The 24,139-nt window shown below is 35.3% G+C and overlaps 1 protein-coding gene across 1 annotated transcript; it reads right to left on the bottom strand.

Moving 5' to 3' along the window:
- Window positions 1–10,486: 10,486 nt before the first annotated feature.
- Window positions 10,487–22,352, bottom strand: LOC136037051 (zinc finger protein 271-like). The gene is made up of 2 exons (XM_065719481.1): window positions 22,214–22,352; window positions 10,487–14,106 (listed from the first exon to the last, which is right to left on the bottom strand). The coding sequence occupies exon 2, from the start codon at window positions 13,404–13,406 to the stop codon at window positions 12,432–12,434; it is 975 nt and encodes a 324-aa protein (XP_065575553.1). The 5' UTR covers window positions 13,407–14,106; window positions 22,214–22,352; the 3' UTR covers window positions 10,487–12,431.
- Window positions 22,353–24,139: the final 1,787 nt, after the last annotated feature.

Below are 24,139 nucleotides of genomic sequence, written 5' to 3'. Positions count from 1 at the left end.
AGCCGGGTCGCTCCTTACTACAGTTCGTTACCACGAACTGTTTGACAAAACTTCTCGTGCAAAGCAGACGTTCCAAAAATGAAAAACTATTCAATTCAAATTAGACATTTTTATCCCGTTTTCTAGAGCTATAATGAGAGCACGGTTAACATGGCTAGAGCACATTCCAAAGATGAAGGATTACAAACTGCCAAAAATCGTTCTTGTTGGCCCACCATCTAGGACCAAAAGAAAAAGAAAATCGTCCCGGGTGGGTGGGAAGATACGGCAAGGAAAGATTTAAGTGAAATAGGAACTTTTCGGGGGGGGGATGGGAGTGTAAACAGAGAGGTTTTGAACAGATTGGGACGTAGTAGGAGGGTATGAAGCTCTGTTTGCCTCAGGGGGGCTTGGTGCTTCAATGAGTGGTTAGGAGCAGAATTATTAGTTAAAGGGCAAATGGCAACATTTAAGATTTTGAATTCAGCAAGAAAACTTTTTTTTTAAGTAGACACAGTTTTCAATAGCTCAGTTGAATTGTTTTAATATACCCGAAAATGCAAATGCAGTAAAAACCAGAAATACATGATAGAAAAATGCAAAAATGGCGATTTTTGCATGAGAGTGCAGCAAAGTAAACCTAGGATAATTGGTGTTTTTAATCATATTATACACTAAATTAGAGATATTTTCATAGAAAATGAAATTGATAAACTTAATCAAGTTATTGTATTGCACTGAATAGAAGTGTTACACAGAAACAGGCTTTGTTATGCATCTCATAATTTCACAATATTTTCACGGTCTTTAACTCACACAAAATGACCTAGTACACAGTATCCTTACTGTTTAGTAATTACCATCATAAGTAACATTTTCGATTTCTTCTTTATATTGTTGTAAAGATTTGTCCGACAAATTCAGAGCAAAAATTTTACAAATATTTCTAATAAGTAGTTAAAGGACTATAGAAAAAGAACCAGACTGCTACTTTTAATTGCATTATTTTTCTCTAACTCTCAGCCTGCGGCGATTTTAATTTTGTAAGCAGGTTAATGCTGCATCCTAATCAGTTTCAAAATGAACAATATATGCAATTTTTGCACTTGCAACAATATGGCACTATCCCTGTGAAATTTTATAGAAACTATTGTAATTATTTTTTTACTTCGATTGCAGTCAGATTCAAATATAGGAAAATATCAGTCCCTTAATATCATGTTACATTGAAATCAACAATGAGAAGAGCAGAAGAGACACGATCCCAGTCAAAAATTGCAATTATACTACAAAATTGGCAGTCAAAATATGTTGTTTGCATTAAGCTACAAAATGTCCTCATCGCTATCAGATTTTACTGTAAACCCTTGCACATTCCAAGTTTCATTTAGGCTAAAGAAGACAAATGTATCAGAATTTTTATTACTGGTGATTTCCAAAGTTAGCAACTTTGATGATTCAGCCTGATCTTTTCCATTTTGGCAAATTGCCATTAGGCAAATTGCCAAAATGAAATCTGTCTGCCATTTTAGAAGCTCATAAATTTGAGTCTTCATCTAAAATATCAAATGACTATATTGTAATTAAAAACATATCTTTCATTTTGTGAAACCAGCTTCTAAGCCTAAATATACTAAACACATTAAACAGTTTGTCACTAATATACACTCTTCGGAGCAGATTCAAACTGCTTGATACAGAAAAACCTTTCTTATATTCATCCCATTTAAACGGTCTTTTTTTTACCTGTATGCACTCTTTGGTGCTGTATCAAACTGTTTGATTGAAAAAAAGCATTTGTTACATACATTACATTTATATGGTTTTTCACATGTATATGCTCTCTGGTCAAAATCAAATTACTTGATCGAGAAAAGTATTTTTTATACACATCACACTTAAACAGTTTTTCACCAGTATGGACTCTTCGGTGATAATTCAAACGGCTTGATGCAGAAAAACCTTTCTTACATCCATCACATTTAAAAGGTTTTCACTTGTATGCACTCACTGGTGAAAAATCAAATTAATAATAATAATAATAATAATAATTTATTTTTAACCCACATCATAACAAGTTATGGCACTTGTGGAGTAACAAAAAGAAAAAAAAAATGAAATACACTACAAGTAAAATACACTAAAAATAGAAAAAACATTATGCTACAATGAGATTAACCGAACAGACGGACCAAAGGATGATGAGGCGATAAACGATAAAAAGCTGATTCCGACAACCTTCCATACATGAGGGCCAACTTTGCACTTATATCAGGGACATCAAACTTACGAATTATCTTCCTATTGCTATACCAAGGGGGGAGATAAAGTAAAAATTTACAATATCTGAAATAAAAAATCCGAATCTGATTAATATCTTTTTTCTTTAGAAGGGGATAAAGACCAGAAAGGTAAAGGACAGAATGATCACAAAATGTAGCATATAGTCTACCGAGTGCACGTCTATTATACTTCCCTCGATTAGCAACTATCTTAGAATAGCCCGTTTGAATTTTCTTTTGAACATCACGAACAGTGCACTGCCGTAGGCAAGAAATTGAATTCGTAACAGTAATACCCAACCACCGAAAGGTGGAAACAAAGGGTATTGAAAAACCGCGACAAGCTAAGGGAGCATTAGAGGAAGTCGGACCATTAAAAACTAGAAATTCACATTTCTCAACATTAAGAGAAAGACCAATATTAGAAAATAGACGTGAAACTTTTGAGACCATAAACGAGAGACCTTGCTTATTTTTACACAAAAGTAAAAGGTCATCTGCATAAGCAAGATAAGAAACATCTGAGAGTCCAATAAAATAATTTGATCTAATTTCATCTAAAATACCAGAAATGCACATTTTGAATATACTAGGTGATAAAACCCCTCCCTGCTTGACACCTCGACATAAACGGACAAACGGAGATCCAGATTTATTAATTCGGAGAAAAGAATTCTCATACCAAAAACGAAGAAGAAAAATGACTGAAAGATTTACACCATGATTAAAAAGGGAAAAAAAAGCTTGACTGTGAACTACATTGTCAAAAGCTTTAGAAAGGTCCAAAGTACACATATAAAGTGGCGACCCCTCAGCCATGCTATTCTTAAGGGCGGAAGAAAGAACACGGTGTGCATGTTGACAACCAATACCAGCTTGAAACCCGAATTGATTCGATCCGAAATTTATATTTTCATTTAAATGAGGAATTAAAATATATTCAAGGATTTTACTCAAGTTACACGTAGTTGTTATAGGGCGATAAGATGAACATTGAGAAGGGAGTTTTCCCCGCTTTAGAATTGAGGTGACATTTCCACAAAGAAAGCTATCCGGAACCAGAGAAGATGTTACACATTTGGAACAACAACTGCAAATGAAATAAAAGAACAACACACTTTGGATTTATATTATTTACACTAATACCATCAATATCAATGGATGAAGATTTCAGTTGCTTAATTGCATTTTCAACAGCAGTTATTGATACTGGAATAATATGGCCCTGATGAAGCGAAGGCGGTAGAATTTTAGAAAGTATACCGAGAATAATGTGACTGCACAAAAAAATTAATTTTGGAAAAAATTCCCGAATAGTAAACATACCAAGTTGAACTAGAAATCGAATCACTATTATAAAGATCACTTTTATCCAGCTTCTCAGAATTGATCAATTTAGACCAATCCTTTTTAGAGGCTGGAAATTCCATACCCTTATAACGAATAGATTTAAGGTACTTTTTATAATCATTCTTTGTTTTCTGCTTTATATCCGCAACAGACCCCGTTATAGGTCTACCACAATCAACCCAAATTCGAAGCCAAAGTTTTGCCTTATTTTTAAAATTCTTTAATTCAGGATCGGCAGCCCATATAGATTTCCGCGTTTTTATACGAATACGTTCCTGGGGAACCGCAATTTTTTCAGCTTCTTTCATACATCTAATTATATCATCATAATATCTATCAAGATCACGCTTACTACCCTTTACTTGCAATTGGAGTAGATGATAAGGCACACGAATACAATTAAGCAGTGTAGATAAAGACAATATATATAAAGCAATATCAGCTCTTTTCCAATTACTACATTTAAACCATTTAGAATTCCCAATAGGGGCAACATTGCAAAGGTTACGTTTCAGTTCAGTAGTAAATGAAAGCGATAGATGGTCAATGTCATCAGACTCAATATCAACATGAATAATCGAGCATTTTAGCAGTGATGAACTGATTATATGATCAATATTAGAAACACTACCAGATTGATGGATATAGGAGTATGATAAATCTTTCTTCAGAATCACGTAAGGGGGCATGCACTCCAATATTTCTCGGGATCGATAACTTTGTTCATCCAAATCCGTGTTAAAGTCACCAAGAACTACAAAATCAAGTTTATTTTCCTTGACACGATTCATTACGGACTTTAAAGACTTGCATGTAATAGCAAATTTATTTATTGACTCCACTGTATTATTTTTATATGGAAGATAAACATTAGCAAACACAGTACTATTTACTCTAACAGCAAGAATGTGCTTATCCGAATAAAAAAGGGATGGGTTCGAAAGATCAATACTTTTTTTTAAAATACAGGCCAGGCCTCCAGAAGGGCGGCCACGCGTGGTAACAGCATCAGAAGTAAAAACCGAATGAACAGAGCTTCGATGAAGGAAATTTCTGCTAGAGGCAGTTAACAAAGTTTCTTGCAGGCAGATAACGTCGAAGTTCTCGTACAGATCGTCAATATAAGCATCTTTATTTTTTGTGCCATTGATATTGTGCGATATGATTGAAATTTGTAAAGTCATTTAGAGGTTTGTTGACTAGCAAAACCACGGAGAACGGAGCATGACATGCTAAAGGACACGTGTTCACCATTGCAATTGGCACATTTTGGTGAGGCAGTGCATGGATTTTCTTTTGAACTAATATGAGGGCCGGCACAACGAGCACATTTGGGCGCAGGACTGGGACAAGAAGACTGGAAGTGATTGGGCGATCGGCACTTAAAACAACACTTTGGAATTTCCTTAAGCTCACTCAGTCTAAAGAATTCATAACCAATTCTTACACCGTCTTTGAAATAAGCTGCTTTAGCAAAAGAATCCACAAAATCAAGCTTAACTGTTTTCGAAGAGCCAAGCCTTTTGGCAGCAACAATACCGCTACAATTTGTGAAAGACTGAATCACATAATCCTCTGGAACACCTTTTATAATGGCCGAATATTTCTTAGAAATTTCTTTGGTTGACGTACCGGCGAGAATGACGGGAACAGATGCACGGAAGTCTTCGGCAGCAGATTTATCAATATTTACATACCACTTATCGTGAACCGGGCGAATACTGGATACAAGTTCATGGCCACTGATTTTATCAATAGCGTCTTTCCTTTTAATTGGATCCGATAGATGAGACGGCACTTGAGAGACGACAATAGTGGTTGACTGGCGATTAGAGCCTATAGGTTTTGGTAACTGAGGGTAATTGAGGCTATAATTGTCCAACTTTGCTGACACAATTTGAACAAGTTGATGAACTTTAGAAACTTTAGAGGCCAATTGTGAATAGGCCACAGCCGGCAACACTGGAACTTCAGTTGGAAGTTTAATAACATAAGTTGGCATAGAGATACTAGCTTCATCACACTTCTTCAAAAGATCGAGCATGTCTTTAATATTACTGGTTGCAGACTTTGCACCACTGCGGCGAGGGGGAATTTCATCAGGCGCAAGTTTCGACCATAAATCAGCCTTAGCTTCAACTATTTTTAGTGAAGCAAAAAAATCCACTCCATATTCAATAATTTCCTTCTCAGAAATCGAATTCTGCCAATTACTTTGGACAAAATTTAACACAGGCGAATATATAAGTTCAAAGTCATTCAGATCATCCGATTGTTCGCTAATACTTGGCATCTTTTCAAGGCACCTGTTTTCAACCACCACACAATTTAAACCGTTCAATTTATAAATATAGGTCACTGATATATGACATTACAAATTCCAAGCCAATTGTTGCGAAATAACAAGGTTACTGAAGTAATTATGAAACATAGGTCAGGATTAAAAGTCTCTATAATTCCAAGGCAATTGTTGCGAAATAACAAGGTCACTGAATTAATTATGAAGCTTAGGTCAGGATTAAAAAACTCTGTGATCCCAAACCAAATATTGTGAAATGTTAAATTAATTCACTTGACAAGAAACTCACTGATTTAGCAGTGTTCATAAAATATCCAATTTTAGCTGTTAACGCATTGAACTCTGAAACAAGACTGAAACAATTGCCTGATTGAGAAAAACATTTGTTATTTTTTTCACATTTAAAGGGTTTTTCATCTGTGTTTTCTGGTGATTATACAAATCGATAGATTGAGAAAAGCATTTGTTATATACGTCAGATTTAAACCGTTTTTCACCCGTATGCGCTCTAGTGCACAATCAAATTGATTGGATAAGAAAAGTGTTTCTTGCATACATCACACTTATAGAGTCCCCCCCCCCGCATTTATTCTAGCATGTCTTTCTAATTTTCTACGGTTTTTACTATGCAAGTGACTATTTGATTGTTTCGTGATTGTCTAGGCCCTTTGCTTCTTGTTCCAAATTTGAGCAAGTGCCAGTGGCTGAATTCTGTGAAACTGGCAGCAATGTATTTCCCTGTAGGTCTAGTTCAGACAGGGTCGGTGAAAAAAGTGACCTTTTAGTGTTAGATGTTGTTTTATATCGCCAATACATTCTCACAAACAAATAAGGCATCTTCTTGTTTCTCTAATTTGGTGTTCAAAAAATGTGGAACAATGTCTTTAAGACGCCTGAGGCATATACAGATTAGAACACCCCTCCTGAATCACTATGCGTTCAAAACCCTTCTCTTAACAACCTCAAGGGAAGTTCAAAATTCCGTTAAAGCTTTTCTTAAGGGAGAAGGGGGAGGGCATGTGCCCCCCACTCCCTTCTTCCCCCAAGGGCATCAGATACAAATTTTGAGATAGCCATTTTGTTAAAAATTGTTCAGAGGTCAGATAAAAAAAACTCCAATGTCGGCACAACCCCCAGGGCAAGGGGGCAGGCGTTGTAAGTTATTCCCTTGGGGCATAAAGGGCCCATATGGAAGGGATGCTCGTATAAACTTCAGAAAAGGCTCTTTTGGTAGGAAATTTGAAGTTTTAGTTCACTCGATAAGAACCAAAAGTGATCGGAATGCAGTTAGCCCCCCCCCCGCCCTTTTCCCCCCAAATGCATCAAATAAAAACCTTGAGATAGAGATTTTGTAAAAAATAATTCAAAGGTCAGATAACAAAGCTAAGATGTCATTAAAGCCCCCAAGGCCCGGGGAAAGGTGCTGTAAGTTATGCCCTAGGGTAATATGGTTTTTATGGAAGGGATACTCGTATGAACTTAAGTGGGTTCATTTGATTGGAAAATTGAAAGTTATAGTTCACTTTTTAAGAATCAAAAGTAATCTGAGGGCAGCTAGCCCCCCTCCCCCTCAAGCCCTATTTAACCCAAATGTTTCGGATAAAAATTTTGAGATAACCATTTTGCTAAAAAATAGTTCAAAGGTCAGATAACAAAATTTCCTGTGTCGATACAACCCCTAGGGCCCGGACGCAGGCGTTTTAAGTTATGCCCTGGGGGTATATATAGTTCTTATGGAAGGGAGCTCGTATAAACTTCAGATAGGGCTCATTTGTTTTGAAAGTGAAAGTTCCCTTTTTAAGAGTCAAAAGAAATCGGAGGGCAACTAGCCCCCCCCCCTCCAAGCCCCCTCTCCCTAAAATACATCAGATAAAAATTGTGAGATAGCTAATTTGTTAAAAACAGTTAAAAAGTTAGGTTACAAAACTCTGGTGTCGAATCAACCCAGGAGGGCCCGGAGGCAGGCGTTGTAGGTTATGCCCTAGAGCATCCAGAGAGGTCTGGAAAGGAAAATTTTTCTTCACTTTTTAAGAGTAAAAGGGTATTGGAGGGCAACTAGCTCCCCCCCGCAAACGCCTTTTTTCCCAAATGCATCAGATGACAAAATTGAAATAGCCATTTTGTTAAAAATAGTTAAAAGGTCATTTAATAAAAACTCTGGTTTCAGCACAACCCCCCAAGGCCTTGGAGTGGTCGTTTTAATTTATTCCCTGGGGACTCAGATAACAAAAACTCTGGTGTCAAAACGATCCCCCAGGGCCCAATTTTGAGGTAGTATTTTTTTTTAATAGTTCAAAACTCAGATAATACAAACTCCGGTGTCAACACAACCCCCTAAGGCCCAGGAGTAGGCGCTGTAATTTAAGCCCTGGGGACATATATAGTTCTTATAGAAGGGATGCTCATATAAACTTCAGAGATGGCTCACTTCATTGGAAATTGAAAATTCTAGTTCACTTTATAAGATTCAAAAGTGATTGGAGGGCAGTAAGCCTCCCCCACGCCCTTTTTCCCCAATTGCATCACATAAAAATTTGAGATAGCTATTTTGTCAAAAATAGTTCAAAGATCAGTTAAAGAAAAATCCGGTGTCGAAACATCCCCCCAGGGCTCAGGGGCAAAACGTTGTATATTATGCCCTGGGGGCATTTATAGTTCTTATGGAACGAATACTCGTCTATACTTCAGAGAGGGCTATTTTGTTTGGAAAGTGAAAGTTCTTGTTTACTTTTTAAAAGTCAAATGAGATCAGAAGGCAACTACCCCCCCCCCATGCCCCTTTCCCCCAAATACAACAGATCAATATTTTAAGATAGCCATTTTTCAAAAATAGTTAAAAGGTTAGCCAACAGAAACTCTGGTCTCGATACAACCCTTCGGGCTCAGGGCAGTCGTTGTAAGCCAAGCCCTGGGGGCATATATGGTTCTTATGGAAGAGATACTCGTGTAAACTTTAGAGAGGGATCATTTGATTGGAAATTGAAAGATCTAGTTCACTTTTTAAGAGTCATAAGATATCCAAGGCCAACTACCCCCACCCCCACCCTTTTTCCCCAGACCCATCTGAAAAAGTATTTAAGATAGCGATTTCCTTAAAATGGTTCTAAAATCAGATTACAAGGATCTAGTGTCGAAACAAACCCACAGGGACGGGGGGGGGCAGGCGTTATAAGTTATGATGTGGGGGCATATATGGCTCTAATAGAAGAATGCGCGTACATACTTAAGAGAGGGCTCATTTGTTTGGAAACTGAAAGTTCTATTTCACTTTTTAAGAGTCAAAAGTGATCGGAAGGCAGCTAGACCCCCCCCCTTTCCCCCAAAATCATCACATATTGAGTCAACCTTTTAAAGTCAACAGTTTTGACAATTAGTTTCCTATAAATTCCTCCTTCTTTCTCCTGTCCTATCCCCCCTCAAATGTCTATTAATACTACGAAATTACTGGTTGTTACCATCTCAAGCGACTTAAAATGGGATTGCCCCGTTAATGAATTATTAAAACGTACAAGTACTGCATTTTCTCTCCTCGAACTCAGTAATAAATTTAAACGTCATAAATTTCATTATTTGAGAATTTTTCTCTCTTTTGTAGGTCCTACCCTCGAATATGCTTGTCCTGTTGGGCATTCTGGCATCTCCAATAAAGTGTCAAACAGAATATAGGCAGTTCAAAAAAGGTGCCTAAGAATTATCTTAAATGAGGGTACAGTGCCTTACATTTCCCTTCTTTGGAGAGTAAATTAAGTCACCCTTAAGAAAAGGAGAGCCCAATTTTCCTTGCGTTTTGCCCACAATGCCGTGCACAACCCACGTCCTACTTCTCTTTTCCCTAGTGATCAATTATCACCCCCCGACCCCTCACGTTTTGCTTCAAGAAAAATTCCCCTTCTTACCTGAATAAGAGTTTCCACAGAAAGATATAGAAGACCGTTCAGCTCTAACATAATTGAAATTTTAGATCAATAGCCCTCTCTTCTCACTCAACTTTTATCTTAGAGTTTTAGTGTTTATTTTTCAATTGCGTGCTTTATAGTGCTTGCTAGATAGACTTTTGTTTATTTTGTTTTTCCCTGTTTTAACTTTACAGGTTTTTATCGATTGGCTTTTATTGATTGCAATTCTATAATTTTGTATTGACATTAAAGTGCGAATTAGGCCCTTTTCGGCTTGTGATAGCCGCTTTTTTTGAAATAAAACCTTATCTTATACATTATAACCTGTCTCATACAGCTAAATATAAAAATTTAACCGGATAGATTAAGTATAATAAAAGCAGCTAAAATATTAAATAGGATTACTCTAAAATCAACTATTATATATGAAGAAAAACACTAACTTATAGGGAATGAACTAAACCAGTAGTCTTAACAAATCGACCTAAAAGTTTGTGCTTAGTCGTTTAGCCCCGGGATGGACGTTGGCAAAAATTATTTCAGTGATATTTTTCATTTCAAAAATTCGAAACCCATTACTTTGCATCATAGATAAGGAATTGAGGATGAAACACTTTACTTCCTCAAAAGGGCACACGTGGGCTTGAAATTATAAAAAAGAAATACAAAACTTAAACAGATCTCTTGATTACATTTATTTAATTTTCTCCTGTTTACATTACATTGGAAATATTACTTCACGTGACCTAGGGAAACAATATGGCAAACTATAAAAACAAAACGAAAATATCAATTATACCTATAATTCCTTTACTTTCGTCCAGCATAAGACCTTCTGCCGAAATAAAACAACGAATGGAGCACATTATTAAACGTTTGGCATGTAACTTACGCCAAGTTAGGTTACAAACAATTGACAGGGAAACATATGTGCATAATACCGAAGGATTTTCAACTGAGAATGAAAGATTTACAGAAGTGAAAACCTTCAGTCATTTGCTGATAACTATAATGGAATATACAGAACCTAAATACAACCAATATTAACATTTATTTTCTTCTCTTTACCTTAAATCGGAAATATTGCTTAGCGATACCAAGCCAAAAAAAACCAGCTAACTGTAAAGCAAAAAAAACTATATAATTCTATGTATGATTCCTTCATTTTGGTCCAAAACTAAACCTTCTGCCAAAAAACTGAATGAATTGTGAAGACTATTTGTTATTTTAACTAGCCGGTGTTCTTTTTTACACCAGCTTAATCATAATAATGTTGGAATCTATTAAAAACAGTTTCATTTCACAGTAAAGAATCGATTTAATTTAGGATTTTTTTTTTAGCTAGGGTCAAAATAAACTTAAAAATTTAGCTGAGACCCTTACTCAATGAGTCAAAATCGACTTTGTTTCGAATCTGTCCAATTTATGGGAGCCAGAACAATAGTGATTTTAACCATTTTTTCAATAAAATTTTTTGAATCGAAAGATTTGGCATAGAAACTTCTAAAAGGGTTCATTGAACGTGAAATTGTAGAATTCCGTTAAAAGTAAAGAGAATTTCGAGGACAACCAGCACTAATTACCTCTAAACAATGATTAAAAAAAAATTGCTCAAGTATAATTAAAACGTTCAATAGCTACGATTTTGGAGACGAAACCCCCCCCCCCCACAGCCTCAGAGACAAGGGTTGTAAAACGTTTAATCCCCTCTACCCAAATTCAAATAAAAAGGATAATTTGGGAATAGTTTCACTTTTGGTTCTGTCTCTTTCTTGTATATTTTTGTAGCTTTTACAGATATTTAGATTCTGTTGCTTAAAATATTGGTAATTATAGTCCAAGTCCACATTTAACAGGAAATATTTCGTTTTAAGTTGAGGTGTTAAAAATAATCTACTATTAAATGTTGTATTATTTCACTTTTCAGGTACTAGATGCTATAGGATCCAGGGCCCATCAAGTAAATGATTAATCAGGTTCAAAATGTAATTGATTAACATATTTATTTCTAAATGTCTCTTAATATATAATGAATAAATTTGACGATAAATATAGTCATAATGTTTAAGTTGACGACCTAAGTTCATTTTGTATAGTAAGAACCATCTCCAGATAGGCTACCACTTTCCCGAGTCAAAGCCCTGCTATAACTATAAATATGTTCCAAATTAAGTTTTACATACTTATTTCACAGATGACAACCATACAAAACCAAAATCTTCTTTTTTAATGACAGAGTAACAAACTAACTTAAACTTTTCATTGCAAAGGCTACAAAAAGGATAAAATATATAAACAAAAAATAGATTTAACAAAACCACAAGAAATATGTAGTCTAATTGAGTGGGACAAGAAGAAAACCGGGACAAGGATTAAAAGCTACTGTCCTGTTGAATATCCACACTATGAACGAAATAAAAAACTATATTGAAAACAGTAGAACTGTATGAACAACACACACCTACAAATTTACTTTTTCTTCTCATGTGCATGAAACACTTGTTTGGAATTCAAGCACTTTAGAGAATTCCTTCTAACAAATATCACGTTTGAAGGATTTCTCGCCTGAATGTAGTTTAAATACACGTTCAAATGGACCGCTTAATAAAAGCATTCGTTACATACCTAAGATTTAAACGGTTTTTCACCAGTATGTGTTCTCTGGTGTTTAATCAAATTGCTGTTTACAGAAAAGGATTTGTTACACACACCACATTTAAACGGTTTTTCACCTGTGTGTGTTCTCTGGTGTGTAATCAAATCACAGGATTGAGCAAAGCCTTTGCTACATAGGTCACATTTAAACGGTTTTTCACCTGAGTGTGTTCTCTGGTGTTTAATCAAATCACTGGATTGAACAAAGCCTTTGTTACATAGGTCACATTTAAACGGTTTTTCACCTGTGTGTGTTCTCTGGTGTTTAATCAAATCGCCGTTTGCAGAAAAACATTTCTTACAAATATCACATTTAAACGGTTTTTCACCAGTATGGACTCTTTGGTGCATATTCAAACTGCTTGAATGAGAAAAGTATTTGTTACAAACATAGCATTTAAACGGTTTTTCACCTGTGTGTGTTCTCTGGTGTCTAATCATATTGCCTTTTTCAGAAAAGTATTTGTTACACACATAGCATTTAAACAGTTTTTCACCTGTGTGTGTTCTCTGGTGTCTAATCATATTGCCTTTTTCAGAAAAACATTTGTTACACACATAGCATTTAAACAGTTTTTCACCTGTGTGTGTTCTCTGGTGTTTAATCAAATCGCCGGATTGAGCAAAGCCTTTGTTACATAGGTCACATTTAAACGGTTTTTCACCTGTGTGTGTTCTCTGGTGTGTGATCAAATCGCCGGATTGAGCAAAGCCTTTGTTACATAGGTCACATTTAAACAGTTTTTCACCTGTGTGTGTTCTCTGGTGTTTAATCAAATCGCCGGATTGAGCAAAGCCTTTGTTACATAGGTCACATTTAAACGGTTTTTCACCTGTGTGTGTTCTCTGGTGTCTAATCATACTGCCTTTTGCAGAAAAGCATTTGTTACACACATCACATTTAAACAGTTTTTCACCTGTGTGTGTTCTCTGGTGTCTAATCATATTGTCTTTTGCAGAAAAGCATTTGTTACACACATCACATTTAAACAGTTTTTCAACTGTAAGCACTCTCTGGTGCCCAATCAAATTGCTTGAATGAGAAAAGCGCTTCTTGCCTACATCACACTTATCTAGTTTTTCCCTCGTATTTTTTTTGGATGTCTTTCTAATTTTCTATGGTTTTTACTGAGCAATTGACTATTGGAAAATATTTCCCGATTTTCTAAGCTTTTCGCTTCTGATTCATGTGAATTTGAGCAACTGTTAGGAGACAAATTCTTTGAAACCACTAGCAATGTATTTCTCTGTATGTCTACTTCTGACAGGGTCGATGAAAAATGACCTTTTATAATTAGATGTTGTTTTATATCACCAATACATTCACACAAACAAATGGGGCATCGTCTCGTTTCTCCCATTTGGTGTTCCATAAAATGTGGAACAAACTCTCTGTAATCACGCAATACTGCAGGGCAGACATCACACTCGATTGGTGAAAGTTTTTCACAGCCAGTGTCAAAATGAAGATCCAGCATCAAAAATGATTTTTCTGTTTTCCCACAGGAGTCACAACGCCAGATCCCAGCAGTTAATTCTTCTATTGCCTTCTCTCTGAGCCTTTTCACGACAACGATTAGTTTTGGGCCTAAGAGTTCTGGTTGAATTACACCATCAGATTTGCTCAGAGTAGAACTCATTATCTCTAAAGTAAGAGAAAAATAAATTGAAGTATAACAATTATAAATAAAAAATGAGCGTTTCAAAAGTAACACATGACTAGGGTTTAAATAAAAAAAATTGTAGAATACTACTAAAAGGTTAAAAAAAAAGAAGAGAAAAGTAATGAGAATGAACCAATATTTGAATTAGACTGAAATTTATATTCCCCTCTAAAATCTATAATACTTTACTAAAATTACATTCGGTAATAAAATAGTTAATTCATTAAATCAACATAATTTCTAGTCATATATTTGACACATGAATATATCCAGAATCACTTCCAGTTTTAATGCACACTGCAACTGGTCCCATCACCCTATTGAACATCTGTTTATAATATTCCCTTCAAAAATTTCGTCAAAAGAGTCTAACCTTTTCTACCTGAAAATATGTAGTAAAATTAGAGATCAGGTTTCGCAATCTGGAAAGGTAGTTGTGTTAAGTGAATAAAATATTTGGATAGGTATTTTTTTTAAATAATGCTAGAAAATCTTGCGCCCCTTCATGGGAATTTTTCCCTTCATGGAAATTTTTCCCCGTGACAAATTCCTCCATGGAATGTTCCCCCCCCCAGATAGCCCCCCCCAACCAAAAACACCTCCTAAAAATATGTGCATTTCTCAATAACCATTACTATATATAAGCACTGGTCAATGTTTGTAACTTGTAGCCCCTCCCATGGGGACTGTGGGGGAGCAAATCGTCCCCAAAGACATAGTTACAAGGATTTTTGACTATGCTGAATAAAATGACTATCTCAGAATTTTGATCCAGTGACTTTGGAAAAAAAAACTAGCGTGGGAGGGGTCCTAGGTACCCTCCAGTTTTGTTGGTCACTTAAAAAGGGCACTAGAACTTTTCATTTCCGTTAGAATGAGCCCTCTCGCACTTTTCTAGGACCATTGGGTCGATACGATCACCCCTGAAAAAAACAACAACAAATAAACACGCATCCGTGATCTGTCTTCTGGCAAAAAAAAGTACAAAATCCCACGTTTTTGTTGATAGGAGTTTGAAACTTCAACAATAAGGTTCTCTGATACGCTGAATCTTATGGTTTTTCCCCTGAAAATCTTACATACTTAATATACTTAACTTATATACTTAAAATCAGCATTAAAATCCGATTCTTTTGATATAACTATTGGCATCAAAATTCCGTTTTTTAGAGATTTGGTTACTATTGAGCCGGGTCGCTCCTTATTACAGTTCGTTACCACGAACTGTTAGACAAAACTTCTCGTGCAAAGCAGATGTCCCAGAAACGAAAAACTATTCAATTCAAATTAGTCATTTTTATCCCATTTTCTAGAGCTATAATGAGAACACGGTTAACATGGCTAGAGTACATTCCAAAGACGAAGGATTACAAACTGCCAAAGATCGTCCTTGTCGGCCAACCATCTAGGGCCAAAACGAAAAGAAAATCGTCCCCAGGTGGGTGGGAGGATACCGCAAGGAAGGATTTAAGTGAAATATGAACTTTTTGGGGGGTGGGGGTGTAAACAGATAGGTTTTGGACAGATTGGGACGTCGTAGGAGGGTATGAAGCTGTGTTGGCCTCGGGGGGCTTGATGCTTCGATGAGCTGTTAGGAGCAGAATTATTAGTTAAAGGGCTAATGGCAACATTTAAGATTTTGAATTCAGCAAGAAAACTTTTTTTTTAAGTAGAAACAGTTTTCAATAGCTCAGTTGAATTGTTTTAATGGACCCGCAAATGCGAATGCAGTAAAAACCAGAAATATGTTGTAGAAAATGCAAAAATGGCGATTTTTGCATGAGAGCACAGCAAAGTAAACCTAGGATAATTAGTGTTTTTAATCATATTATGCACTAAATCTAAACTAAACTAGAAATATTTTCATAGAAAATTAATTTGATAAACTTAATCAAGTTATTATATTTCACTGAATGGAGGTGTTACACAGGAACAGACATTGTTATGCATTTCATAATTTCACAATATTTTTACAGTCTTTAATTCACAAAAATGACCTAGTACAGTCTCCTTACTGTTTAGTAATTACCATCATAAGTAAAATTTTCGATTTCTTCTTTATATTGTTGTACAGATTTGTCCGACAAATACAGAGCAGAAATTTTACAAATATTTCCAATAAGTAGTTAAAGGACTAAAGAAAAAGAACCAGACTGCTACTTTTAATTGCATTATTTTTCTCTAACTCTCAGCCTGCGGCGATTTTAATTTTGTAAGCAGGTTAATGCTGCATCCTAATCCGTTTCAAAATGAACAATATATGCAATTTTTGCACTTACAACAATATGGCACTATCCCTGTGAAATTTTATAGAAACTATTGTAGTTATTTTTTTACTTTGATTGCAGTCAGATTCAAATATACGAAAATGTCAGTCCCTTAATATCATGTTACACTGAAATCAACAATGAGAAGAGCAGAAGAGACACGATCCCAGTCAAAAATACCATTATACTACAAAATTGGCAGTCAAAATATGTTGTTTGCATGAAGCTGCAAAATGTCCTCATCGCTATCAGATTTTACTGTAAAATCTGGTGATTTCCAAAGTTAGCAACTTTGATGATTCAGCCTGATCTTTTCCATTTTGGCAAATTGCCAAAATGAAATCTGTCTGCCATTTTAGAAGCTCATAAATTTGAGTCTTCATCTAAAATATCAAATGACTATATTGTAATTAAAAACATATCTTTCATTTTGTGAAACCAGCTTCTAAGCCTACTAGGGATTGTAATAGTAACTTCGAACCTCCTGTAACTTTAAAATAGGAGGGGCAGAACCTCAGCAAATTCAACGTATCACTCAAGAATTTGGAGGAATAGTGACAATGCATTTGAAGAGCCAAGTACCATCGGTAAATGACTATGCGCAGGGCCACAGTCATGGGTAAATGTAACTACAAATTAAATAGAAGCCAAAATTGATCAGTGAATGTACTGCTTATGTCACTTGTTTGCCTGTGAGTCTAAGCAAATTCACTTCCCTCTTTTTGCCTACAAGTCTAGTTGACATTCTCCATCATGAGTCAAACAAAAAATCTTGATCATTCCTTAGTTCCATGGCTATCCATCTTAGTTATAGCGTAGGATGGATGATAGACAAAATCTAACAACAAGTGAAAATGACATCAGTTTTTATACAATCCTGAAAAAGGCTTATGCCAGCTTTGCCTCTCACTCAGACTACCTGTCTTGGCTGTCCAATTGGTCAATGACTTGATGGCAACTTAATTTTAATTCAGTTCATTTTCTCTAAAACACGAAAGTTGGCAAAATGGGTCTTGACCAATTTGGCGATTATATGTGCTCTTTTAGAGGAAGGAGATCCAATGTTGAACGTAATAGAAAAACTCGGAAAAATGAGGTGTTTTCTTCTAATATATATTGTAAGGGACAGATCGTATTATTTGTGAAACTTTATACTAAGAAGATGCTAAGCACAAAGCCTATTCTAAATTTTCCATATAAGAGTAAAGGGCTGGACACATCGGTTCAAAGACCCGATTTCAGCAGCTCAGTGGGCAAACGATAGCTGTAAAAAAAATGCCCGTTAGGTGAGGCTTTCAAACTAAACCTCATGGAAAAATAGGGTAAAATACCCAGGAGTCTGTCAGTTAATACACTCTTTAACAGCTAAATCATTTTAAAATATCTATCATACCTTCTAGAAATGGGATTGTTTCACCATCACAAGTTTCAAAATCTTTTTAACAAGCATGTGATTAGCTTGAATATTTTAACCATGCACAATAGTCACACTTTCAAATTTGCTGATAAAAAACAGTGGAGCCTAATATTGGCCACATATTTGAAGCTTGAGCATAGTCTTAGAAATTGATATGTAATCTTTGGCACAGGATCTTAAAGCTTGGATAATCAAACAGTTCATGGTAACAAACTGTAGTAAGGAGTAGCCTATGTCAGAGAGGAGTATTTGACGTTGTGTAGCCAAGCTTTAGTTTCATCAAACCATGTTCTGCTTTCAAGTGGAAGGCTTCGTTCTAGCAGGCAAGCAGGCTGGAACCACTTTCAAATTGAAGATGGACTAAAATCTAGTTACCCGGCCCCAAAGCCAATATATCTTCTTTGAGCGATAAATAGAAAAATTTACAGAAGCAAAAATGTGGCATTTTCCCACGGGTCCAAAAGTGCTGCCATCTATTGTTTCTACCCATTTCTGTTCATGATTTCAGCTGAGTTTATCTTTCGGTTTTTCAGACTTGGAATTGCGGTAGAGAAATGGTATCAGATGTGCCTAATAAACTTTAAAAGTTCTCTCATTACTAAAGAAATTGGAGCTTATCCTTTGCTCCTTTCTAAGTGGTGATGTTAGAAAGTTGGCCTATGGCAAAAAAAAAAAAATCAACTTTTGAACTAAGACAGATAGAATTTTTTTATCGACGGCAATCGATAGCTCTTGATGAACTGATCAAAGTATATGACATCCATTTTTTGTTACAAAAATTCCTTCATGAGGTATACCAGTTTGAAAGTTTCAAGGGGTTGACAACTTCAGTAGTACAGTACACACTGAAACGAAATCTAGGCTGATACAAATTGTGAGACATATAGAGGACTTGTAAGCAACAGTCGGCTGTTAAGTAATAATCACCTTCAGCAATGAGGAGTTAGCAACTTTTGCTAGTTGGTGTATCTACTATTTGTTCCCAGTGTATTTGATGGTAAAGCCAAATTGGTTCCAGTGGTAAGGCATGGAGGGGACTTGTAAGTATTAATCCGCTATTAGGCTACAGTCAACTTCAGCGATGAGGGGTTTGCAACTATGCTAGTTGGTGTACCCATTTATTTGTTTCCAGTGAACTTGATGCCTATCACGGGAGACGGACCTATAAGTAAGAATCGGTTCACTGTGGGCGAGAAACGGCTGTTAGCTCATAATCATCTTCGGCAATGAGGGGTTTACCACTTTTGCTATTTGGTGTATCTATTAATTGTTTCTGGTGTATTTGATGGTTAAACCAATTTGGTTCCAGTGGTAAGACATGTAGGGGACTTGTAAGTAATAATCGGCTGTTGGGCTACAATCATCTTCAGTGATGAGGGATTTGTAACTTTTGCTAGTTGGTGCACCCATTTATTTGTTTCTGGTGAACTTGATGTCTATCACGGGAGAAGGACTTGTAAGTAAGATGCTGTTTACTTTAGGCTAAAAATTTGTGCAAAATGGTGCAAATGATATTTTTCTTTAAATCTTACAGAATTAAGTATTTACACAATGGGTACAAACAATAACGTAAAACAATGAGGTAGTTTTGCAATAATTAGTGTCGCCTATGGTATTTTAATCCTGAAAAGTTACAGATAGCTTTATAATACCAACTAGATTATATAAGATATTGTTCGAAGTTTTCATCCATCATGATGTCTATGATTAAAAAGGATAAAGTTCAACTGGCTGCAAAGTCAATAAGTCCCTTGAGTAAAGTCCCAGGCCATAAAGTTCTTGCCTCCAGTTGAGTGAATTTGGGCAGGGAAAGAGGCATCACACCCCCAAGTCCCCCCCCCCATGATTCAAAATATTCTTATGTTATTTCTATTTTTGAAAAATAAAGATTTTTTGGCATTATCATTGAAAAAAATGAAAAACAACCAAATTACCCCCTCCCCAGATTTAGGGAATAAGCCCCCCTCCTATATTCCTGTGAATTGATATTACTGGTTGCCTCCAAGACATTCTGGACACACAAAACTTATGGACATAGTGGGCTCTTCTGGAAGTGGGCTCTTCAAGCTTCTGTCCTGGTTCTTACAACCAATTTTAAGAATTATTCTCCTCTCCTGTCCATGATGAGCAAGAAAGACTGACAGAAGATACAGAATATTGCTAGTGGCAGCATGGGAAATCAACAAACTCTCTTTGGAAAGCCAAAATATATGTAATTATAAACAAAACAGTCAGATGTTCAAAAATTACTAAATGAGAGGGTAAAAAAAGGAATGCTAGTTGTTTACATAAGAGATTTTAGGGCATGTATTTGCTAGTTTTGAGTGTCAAGAATTTCTGGGAGGCAACCAGGGGGCTTATTCTCTTAACCTATAGAGGAGTAGTTTGGTTGTTTTGTTTTTGTTTTTTTCATTTTGATGTTTTTACTTGGAGGCATTTAATACTTTAGAAGATGGTTGTAGAGGGTGAAATTTTTTTTTAATAAAAGCAAGTTTGGATATATCTGAAGTTGCCCAACTGAACAAAAAATTGTAGCCCTCTTGCATAAAATTAAAGATTCACTGAATAATGGTTATCATTATCATAAATATTTTAAAATAATATGAAAAAAACATTAAATGCTCTAAATCATTCTATTTTGTTTGAAAAAAAATTGAGGCATTTGTGGAAAAGCAATTGATTTAATAAATCATACTTGAAAATCATAAAAAAAAAAAAAAAAAAAATCAAAGTTGAAGTCTAAATGTCTTAGCCTTATTCTCTACATGATATTAATATACTCAAGAGATCTATATAAGAACTATTAATATTCTTAATTTTTACAAATGATCTTTCTAATTATTTCTAGAAGTAGGATCAAAAGGGTTAAGACATATTGTTATTTGGTAATTTTAATAGTTTATAAAACTAGCCCCAAATTTAGGTGTCTAAACCAATGAAGAAACTTTTTCTCTTCAAATTCTTAATGTTCTTTACCTTTTACACCCCTCTTGGTAACACAAACTAAAGCTGCAGAAATTCTTGGCCCTTTCTTTCATCACCCTGTAGGACTTCAAAACATATCAGAAAAGAAACTCTTTTGTTGTTTATTAATGAATCAAACCAGAGTCAACTTAAATATTTGCAAGTATCACTTTGGCAGTACAATATTCAGTCACTAAAGAATTACTTTCATGATTTACATATTCATAGGGTCCTATCTTACCTGCTCCTACTTTGGCTCACCTTAAAATACTAGGTCTTTGATAAATTGCAAAAAAGTCAGATTTTAATTGAGAGTTCAAATACCTTCCAGAGCAAATAGGCTCAAATTAAATAATGGATTTAAAAATATAAATAACCAAACTCTTTTAAAGAAAAAGTTAAAATAATAAATTATATATCCTTGATGACATTACCTTACCTTAAAATTACCTTAAATTGTATTTGCCAGCAAGATAAGGTGGTAGATCCTCCTGTAGTTCTTGCTGGTGGTGAGTGATGTAATTAATGTAGGCCTAGGCAACTTCTCATTCTATAATTTGTATTATATATTGTAAATTTGCTGCACTGGAGTAACCCCCCTTGTCTCTCTCCTGCTCAATGTTTCTAAGTTTTTTTTATATTTTGTTTTCTCCCTCTTCTTTGTTTTATTTTATGTCTTTCTCTTCTCTCTCTAAAGAGACCTGACCTTCAAAAATGTGTGTTTTGTAAAAGTAAAACCTTGCAAAATAGATCCTTTTAAATATAGTACGCTATAAAAAAGATGTTTGAGCTTTGTGACTTTGCCTAATCCCAATTTTTGAGGTTTGAATAGAAAAAAAACTATTGATAGGCTATGGCTTAAAATTCTACTCAAATAACAAGATTTCTAATTTCAAAACCAGTATTTGAGAAACTGAAAATTAAGATGTAATACTGTTGCCAAAATTCTAATGGTCAATGTTGGTATTACCAAAACATTTTTTCTGGGTCATGAAACTATTGTTAATAGATGCTTTTTGACTTTTTTGAACATATTTTCACTCTTGCAAAACTACTGCAAACCTAACCTACCCTAACAAAAAATTGTCTCTAAAAGCCACAGAGTAATTTTCAGTGCTAAATGTTAGCAGTTTCAAATTTCTGATCAATGAGAACAGAAATGATTGCAACTCTATATGCATAAATACAAAAATATTTGGGCCAGAATAACTCCATAACAGTGAGTTTGCAGTAGTTTTAAAAGAGAGAAAAGATAGTCCAAAAGCCAAAATGCATCTATTAACAATAGTTTCATGACCCCAAAAAATTATTCCAAGTAATGACAACATTGACCAATATCTTTCCAGAGTGTGATTTTGGGCCTGGTTTCATTTATTTTCCTAACTCAATCACTTTCGAAGATAGTAAAAAGTAGCTTGAAGCCTATAGAATTTTATTTACCTAATTCCGGCAATTCTTTAGTTTCATCCAAAGCTGTCTGAAATGCCTGTTACTGCATATAGCATGTGTTACGGCATAGATTCTAATAGAACATCCTGCCCTGCCTTTAAACCTTTTCACCACAGATTCTTCCCTTGACTACCCGCAATTTCCGGAAAAGCATTGCAGGGTTGCAATGAAACAATATAATAAAGATAACAAACAAGGCTAAGCCATTCAGCGAAAGGTAGGTCATAAACATCAGATAATAATTCCACCAATCAGAATACAGACGTCACCCTGCTGCCTGCAGGGCTCATGGATAAGTTGCGAGACCAACACTTTGGTTTTGTCATGTTTTTTTTCCTCGCACCCCGGATTCAGCTTATTCCTAGAAAATGGTAAGGGTCATACCTTTGCGGTTTTTACGGAAGATATGGACCTTAGGTCGGATTGATGAATATGACTTTGCATTTTGGAAAGCTTCATAGAAATTTTGCCTGGGTTGAAAAAAATGGTTTTTGCTTCTGTTTCTACCTATTTGTGTTCATGATTTCAGCTGAGTTTATCATTCGGTTTTTCGCATTTGGGATTGCAGTAGAGAAACGCTATCAGATATGCTTCTTAAACTTTAAAGTTCTCTCACTGCTAAATAAATTAGAGCGTATCCTTTGCTTCTTTCTACGTAATGACGTTAGAAACTTGACCTACGGCAAAAAAGTAAATTTTTGATAATTTTGACAATTTTTATTTTTTTTTACGGCAGTTGATAGCTCTTGATAAGCTGATCAAAGTATATATCATCCATTTTTGGGTAGAAACATTCCTATATGAGATTTACCTGTTGGAAAGTTTAAAGAGGTTGAGAACTTCAGTAGTTAGGTACACACTGAAACCAAAAATAGGCGATACCAATTTTGAAACATATGAGGGAGTTTTAAGCAACAGTCGGCTGTTTAGCTCATAATCATTTCTGGCAATTAGGGATTCGCAACTTTGACTTGTTGGTATACCTCCTATTTGTTTCCAGTGTATTTGATGGAAAGATCAATTTGGTTTCAGCGGTAAGACATGTAGCGAACTAGTAAATAATAATCGGTTGCTAGGCTACAATCATCTTCAGCGATGAGGGGCTTATAACTTTTGTGATTTGGTGTACCTAGTATTTATTTTAGGATGCTTACGGATTAACAGCTTCGGCGTTTAATCGAAGCAAGGGAACAAAACCAAAATTATCGTCTCGCAACACTTTACTCGGTGAAGCCGAACAAAGGTTGACGCAACACCTCGCGTTGTCCATGCAACGTAGATCTAGTTTCCTTTACTCTGTATGTAAGGTTACTATAAGGAAAATTGAAAGTTTATATGTTCAAAACAGCTAACTAGTTTAAACTTAAAGTGAACAATTTAGGATGTTCACATTAACTGATTTTTTTGTTAATTGTTATTGTTTTTTCTTTGTGAATGTGACACATCCTCAGTATCTTACCAAACGCTTGATCGTGTCTAGCAACAAACTCTTATTTGAACGGCTCAATATCTCTGAATCTTGTCTGAAAATTGTGGTAAATATTGATAAATATTTGACTGACATAATTGCAAAAGCTGACTGAATCTTTAAAGTAAGGCCTCACAGAAAAAAGAATTTAGGGAAACTGGTGAGCCTAAGTGAAAATATTTTTGTTGATATGCTTTGTATAACTTCTTATTTATTAGCTATCCAGGCCAGATTCTCAAAAAGGCAAATATTTTTAACCTGATTTACATTGTTTTGTTGTTTCTTAACTTTTATTGCTTGAATTATCCCCGAAACTCAAATAAGAAAACTGGACCATAGACACATCTTCAGCCCGTTCATAACTGAAAAAAGTAGTTTAAAAAATATTTCTGCAGTTTTTGATGATGAAAGAAAGATTTTTTTTTTTGTTCCCAATACCAATATTTGTA

The sequence above is a fragment of the Artemia franciscana genome, chromosome 16 (genome assembly GCF_032884065.1).
Source record: "Artemia franciscana chromosome 16, ASM3288406v1, whole genome shotgun sequence".
Taxonomy (NCBI): Eukaryota; Metazoa; Arthropoda; class Branchiopoda; order Anostraca; family Artemiidae; genus Artemia; species Artemia franciscana.
The sequence above is the reverse complement of the archived record's forward strand: the minus strand, read 5'-3'. Positions and strand labels throughout refer to the sequence as shown.